This window comes from Hemibagrus wyckioides, linkage group LG04 (assembly GCF_019097595.1).
Source record: "Hemibagrus wyckioides isolate EC202008001 linkage group LG04, SWU_Hwy_1.0, whole genome shotgun sequence".
In the NCBI taxonomy this organism is placed as follows: Eukaryota; Metazoa; Chordata; class Actinopteri; order Siluriformes; family Bagridae; genus Hemibagrus; species Hemibagrus wyckioides.
The window spans coordinates 12,388,080-12,394,832 of record NC_080713.1 but is presented as its reverse complement, the minus strand read 5'-3'; the positions used below and the strand labels follow the sequence as shown (position 1 = coordinate 12,394,832).

At 35.5% G+C, this 6,753-nt stretch overlaps 1 protein-coding gene across 3 annotated transcripts; it reads left to right on the top strand.

The window, feature by feature from the left end:
- Nucleotides 1-77: 77 nt before the first annotated feature.
- Nucleotides 78-4,113, top strand: LOC131351862 (ATP-sensitive inward rectifier potassium channel 1-like). Of its 3 annotated transcripts, none has more exons than XM_058387517.1 (2): nucleotides 78-193; nucleotides 2,731-4,113. In XM_058387517.1, exons 1-2 carry the CDS (start codon nucleotides 123-125, stop codon nucleotides 3,848-3,850), a joined length of 1,191 nt encoding a protein of 396 aa, XP_058243500.1. In that variant the 5' UTR covers nucleotides 78-122; the 3' UTR covers nucleotides 3,851-4,113. The 3 variants fall into 3 exon arrangements, with proteins under 3 accessions (XP_058243500.1, XP_058243501.1, XP_058243502.1); XM_058387518.1 differs by lacking the exon at nucleotides 78-193 and adding an exon at nucleotides 714-887; XM_058387519.1 differs by lacking the exon at nucleotides 78-193 and adding an exon at nucleotides 894-1,063.
- Nucleotides 4,114-6,753: the final 2,640 nt, after the last annotated feature.

The following is a 6,753-nucleotide window of genomic DNA, read 5'->3' as shown; positions in this document are numbered from 1 at the left end:
CCACACAGACATATGATACTGTACAGGCTTAGCGAATAAGGAACTTGAACATGGGAAAAAGATCCTATTGTTACTTACCTGAAGACATAACTCATTCTTTTAAATGGTTCCTGTAGACTCTAATGAAGGGAGGAGTGCACAACATCAACACAGCTTCTCATAAAAAAAAACATACAACTGTTGTTGCAGTTAGGTAGGTTATTTGTATTATTTGTTGTTATTAGACTGTCATATTGTTCTTTTAAAAAGCATGGTTTGAATAAGTTGGATAAAATATTTGAGATGAATGAGGTGTGTCTGTAGAGATGTTTGATTTAATATGCTGCTAAACACAAATATAAAGTAACAGTACATGGTTCTCATGTTTAAAAGAGTATTTTACTGATATTATCTATATAAACTATTAAACTCTCTCTGAAAAACTAACCTGAAATATGTTAGTCTTATTCTTTCCTATTAAAACAAAAAAATATTTCTATAATAATTTTATTATAAAATCATATAAAAATAATTCATAATAATAACATTATAAAATGTACTCAGTGTCAGTTAAAAACAAATAAACACATAGAAGAAATAATTGATCACATATGAATAACATAAAATATGTCCTATTTATAACCATGATCAATTCATAGTTTCTGAGGTTTGCAATCTTATGACACACTGATATTGTTGTATGCAATTGTAAGCACCTTGAAGTACATCCCAAATGTACTTTTTTTGTGTATATACTAATGTACTAATTTGTGTTTACTATAAACAGTAGCTATTCAGTATACAGGATTATAAGTAGGAGGGAGAATGGGCAGAGCAGGGCAGGGCAGTCCCAGACTTTACAGGTGAGAGAAGCAAGCTTTTGGAGTGTGAGAAAGGCAGAGGAGTGAGTAAGTACAATAATGACTGATATATTTTAAATACCCTATTGAGATTAAGATTAAAGAGGGTATGAGATCATGAATGATCAAAATTAAGGTCAGAGAGAGAGAGAGAGAGAGAGAGAGAGAAAGATAGATATCATTTCACTTTTTTTTGGATATACAATAAAGAGCTTCTATAACAGGTAAGTCCAAAATACCCCTTTTAGAGATGCACTATCTGGGACATGAGACAGTCACATGAGACAGTGTATATGTAATGGCTAAGCAGAGGGACAAAGATTAAAGCGGTTCCTCACAGCTGGAAGTAATACACCGTATGTACCCTACAGGGCTTAAATATTAATAAGTATAAACTGAAGATACAGTCATGGGCTATTCACAAAATAAATTCAAAAACGAAGACCTATTTATATTCTTTATGTTTTTAATAAGAAGTTGCTGGGCAAACATACACACCATTTGGAATTCATGATCATTCATAAAATTCAGAGTTGCTTAATTTACTTTCTGTTGCTTTATTTATTATTATGTTACTGTTAGAGAACATTATAAAAAATATTTGAGCAACATCATTACGTTATACTTCTTTGAACAGCACCCTCAAAAGAGTTGATATGTTTCAATGTGCTAATGAGTAAAAGAACCAGTCTGTTGCTTTAAGTGTTAATTATTCATTCTGGCACTGGTTTTAATAACACAGTTATTATTTGATTTAAAGTTCCTGTGACCTGCCTTCATACAAGCAACATTATTTGATTTGCTGATGTAATTTACACTAAAACAAAAAGTCAGGGTGGGACATATTGGCTCCATTCTCTTTTAAAATGGCCAATAGCGTTTAGCATACCTCACAGCCTGGGCAAAGCTGTACTTTATAGTTATTTTAGGTTAGACACCAAATTCTAGAAAGCATTTGATTTTGATTTGCAAAATGATGTCATAAAAAATATTGATTTATATTGGTGGTAAACACAGACAAAATATATTTAGAATGCATATACCTTCTACATACTAATTTTGCCTTTGTTTTGGAGCATACCATCTTATAGAAAATATATTCATACTAAACACTACAAAACTTCAATTTTTATTCCTTGGGAAAAGATTGAAATAGTAACCATTGCCTGGCATCCCTCATTTATTATTATTATTATTATTATTATTATTATTATTGCTCATACTTATATGTTTTAGTGAATAGTTAATATACCTATGTATTGTCCATGCAGACATCCAGTAGAAAGGGGGCAATGTGGTAGGTATGCTTGCCTTGCCCCTCCGGGGTTGGGGTTTAATTCCTGCTTGTTCAATTCAATTCAATTTTATTTGTATAGCGCACATAAGAAACAAGATAAGACATATGTTCATGTTCATATGCACATAACAACAAACACATAAACAGACAAACAGTCCTAGATGTTATCCCAAGTGAGCAAGCCTGAGGTGACTGAGGCAACTGTGGGAAGGAAAAACTCCCTTAGATGGTATGAGGAAGAAACCTTGAGAGGAACCAGACTCAAAAGGGAACCTATCCTCATTTGGGTGACAATTGTGTGATGCCAATACAGCATGTGTAGAATGTTATGTAAATCAAATGTTCAGCCAAATGTTCTGCCTGTGCTTCTGGGGTTTCCTCCCCAGTCAAAGACAACCGACAAAGGCTGATTTGTGAAGGCTATCTGTGTGACCTGGGTCCCCTGGGATAGGCTCAAGGTTCCCTGCAACCTTGAGAAGCATAAAAAATTGAAGGATGGATGTTCTGTAGAAATAAATATAAATAAGATTAAAAAAAAGCTATTTTTTTCCAGTGATGTGCTGTATATAACTTACTTATGTTCTCTTTTCCTAGATTTCGAGATTCCTTTCATTTGAAAATGAAGTGCGTTATGCAGATGCTCAGAAACTGCCTGGCCAAACGCAGACTTTGTCAAAAACGCTTGGTGACCAAGGATGGTCACTGTAACATTGAATATGGCAATGTGAGGTACAGCAACTTCTTTGCCTATATGCTAGATTTTTGGACCACCTTTGTCGAGATCCAGTGGCGCTTTGTTTTTGTCTTCTTTGTGGCCTCATTCACTCTCAGTTGGTTCATGTTTGGACTCCTGTGGTATTGGATTGCCCGCAGCAACGGAGATTTGGCATGGCAACAGCCCTCAGCTAACCACAATGTATGTGTACTTAATCTCTATGGAATGACTACTGCCTTCCTCTTCTCTTTGGAAACACAGACAACTGTGGGGTATGGGGGACTAGATATCACTCCACACTGCCCTAGTGCTATTGCTCTCCTTATTATTCAGACTCTTATAGGTGCAATTATTAACTGCTTCTGGTGTGGAGTGGTCATGACCAAAATTTCTCTACCTAAGAAACGGGTCAAGACCATAGCATTTAGTAAGATGGCAGTGATCTGTCAAAACCGAGGAGTCATCTGTTTACAGATCAGAGTGGCTAACTTGCGTAAATCATTGTTGATTGGCAGCCAGATCTACGGAAAGTTGCTTAGAACAACAATAACTCCTGAAGGTGAAACAATCATACTTGACCAAGTCAGTGTTGACTTTATGGTAGATGTTGGAAAGGATAACCTGTTTTTTGTATGCCCCTTGACCTTATATCATGTAATTGATAAGACAAGCCCATTCTTTGAAATGTCAGTGGAGACATTAAATCAACAGGAGTTTGAGCTGGTGGTCTTTCTGGATGGAACTGCTGAATCCACCAGCTCTTCCTGTCAGGTCAGGACTTCTTACCTTCCTCAGGAAATTATGTGGGGCTATAAGTTTCTTCCTGTCATCTCCCGCAGCAAGGATGGAAGGTATCGTGTGGACTTTTCCAACTTTGACAAAGTGGAGCCAACAGTGACAGCCAACTCACCCTATCATTATCAGTGCCCCACAAATGGCTTTGATAATCCTTTATTTGTGGTCATCAGCAATGACAGTTCTCTCAGTAACAAAATGTGAATTGTTTTGTTTGTAAAATACAGAGATATGAAGTTTCCATTATATTTTGAATTATAAATATTTACAGGAAGTGTTATCAGAATTATAAAAAGGTCAGGAAAACCTTGACTTTGTGAGTAGCTCATAGCTTGCATAGTACTGGCATTTGTTAATGTTAATGTTTGTATTGTTATGTTTTGTATTGTTGTCATCAGGCTTTTGGATGAAAGTCCAATTTTCATTGTATTTATTCATTCTTCAACTACTACTGTTATTAATGTGCATTTTTAGCTATCATTAAAATAACGTTTTTATATTTTTTCGATGCTGCTGTTCTTTCTACAACTTTATTTTGCAGATATTTGCTTTGTTACATAATACATAATAATTTTAAAGTATAATGGCTCTATTGGAGAAATTCAGGGTATTCTCAACTGCTGCACTGACTCAGGCATGGATGCAAGTTCTTAAAATCCATATTGCTGATGCACCTTTGAAAATAAATAAATAAATAAATAAATAAATAAATAAATAAATAAATAAATAGATAAATAAAAAGATATATTAAAAAGTATCTGAAGATAAGACAGTTCTGCTGTTTTCTCATCCACTCTGAGTCTAAATAGTCCATATTAGAGAATTAAGTATTATAGAATTAAGCATTATAGATTTCATGGTTAAACAATTATATTTCTATATTTCTAGGTTACTTGTACAAGACAGAAATATAAAAAACAACTATTGCACCTTTGACCTTGTATAGTCCAAATACAAACACGTTTCAAAAATCATTAGCTAAAAATGTAACTGGCTATGATAGAAAGTGTGTCAGAACACACAGTGCATTACAGCATGTTGCGTATGAGGCTACACAGCTGCACACCAGTCAAAGTGCCCATGCTAACCCCTGTTCACTGCCAAAAGCACCTACTGTGGGCATGAGAGCATTAGAAATGGACCATGAAGCAATGAAAAAAAAAGGCCTGGTATGATGAATCATGTTTTCTTTACATCATGTGCATGGCTTGGTTCAAGATTCAAGATTCAAGAAGCTTTTATTGTCATTTCAACCACATATAGCTGGCGCAGTACATAGTGAAATGAAACAGCGTTTCTCCAGGACCTGGTGCTACATAAACATACAACAAGAAGTTCAACACAAAACAACAAACAACACCATAGAGCTAGGACAGAAGTTTGTCTTAGCCACGTAAAGTGCACAGTGTGCAGCTAGGTGCAAACAGAGCATAGACAAGACAGTGCAAAAAAGACAATAAATACAATAAAGACAACACAAAAGAACACAATGGTGTGTGTGCATTAAGAGATAGCACCAGGATGCTCTATGTGAAGAAGACAAGGGCAGTGTATATCAAGTCTTCAGTTAAATGCAAATAATAAATCCAGGTGTTTATGCACAAAACCATCAAACCATCATATAAAACTGAAATGTTCAACAAAATACATGAGGGCTAAAGGAGAAACCTAATGTATATGTACACACACACACACACACGAGAAGGCCCCCTAAAATTCCTGGAATTTGATTGTGGCACATGTACTCGACATTCACAAGATTAGGTTAGTCCACGTGCCCCTGGAGATTTTGGTTCTTTAGTAGCCATGGATAAAACTGCTGCTGAAACAGTGACCATGCTGGGGCAATCCTTTCAATTCAACTACTTCTGGCGTGTCTTTAAAACCAAAAGTGTGTGTAGTTCTATTCTCCAAACACTTTTTCCCTCATTCTTTCCCATAGGATATAAGCAAATTTATTGCATTAGAGGAATCCAATCTTATCATAAAAGGGTAGGTTTTAATTTCAACCAAGCAGAAGCGTCATATGAGTCTACTGAAAGCCAAGATCGACTGAATAAACAAATGGAATGAGGTGTGGCTCCTGCTTCATTGGAATGAAAACCTGCACACACACTGTCTTTTTCCAGATAATACTGAATACACCCTTGAGCAAGACCCCCAACCCACCCTGCCCCAGGGGTGCTGCATCATGGTTGACCCTGTGCTCTGACCCCAACTCTCAAGGATGGGATATGTGAAGAAAAGAATTTCACTGTGCAGTAATGTTTATGTGACACGTAAAGACAACTTAATGTTGCTGTAGGTCTCTTTGCTGTAGGTGGACTTTTTTTGACCATGGATTCAGCAGTTGGATGAAGCTTAGATGACATGAAAAAAATCCTACCACTCTCTGTGATCATTTGTGACAGAACCTTTCAGAGAAACAAGGTTCTGCAAATTAGCTTAAATTCAAGAGTGTGGTACTGGTACCAAATTTATTTATTATGTTTTATTCATTTTTAATTTTATTTATTTATTCATTTATTCATTCATTTATTAAATCCAATTTTTTTTTAATTAAAGTTTGAGAAACATAAACACCAATTTTCCCAAATAAATGGTGCAGCATGAAAATGATCCATCATTGCAGTATGATGGATCATTTTCCTGCTGTAAAAGCCAGTCTCATTTCAGTTCAGTTATTTAAAATTCACGCTCTCTTATCTTAGTATAGCAATACCAGACAATATACTGAAAGAGGCCTCAGAAACAGTGAAATTAGCTTGTACACCAGGGGTGGGCAGTTCCTGTCCTTTATTAATTTAATAAGTAATCAAGACAGGAGTGCCCAAAGTTTTGCACACAACTGAATATTTATTTTTCTTTTACATGTTGTTTTCTTTTCATCTCACTTAATTCACACCCAGTTAAAGATTTTCATATATATTTTACTTGGTTTGTATGAAGTTTTGTGGGTGTCACCAAATGCTCAATGAGATGATCGAGTGTCAATCAGACTTTTTTCTTCAGAATTCTACCCAAAGGTTCATCTTGTGTGATCCATTGTTACAGAGGCTCTGGTGAATTCCTCATGGGTATTGTTGATTGGGAAGGTTTATTCATTC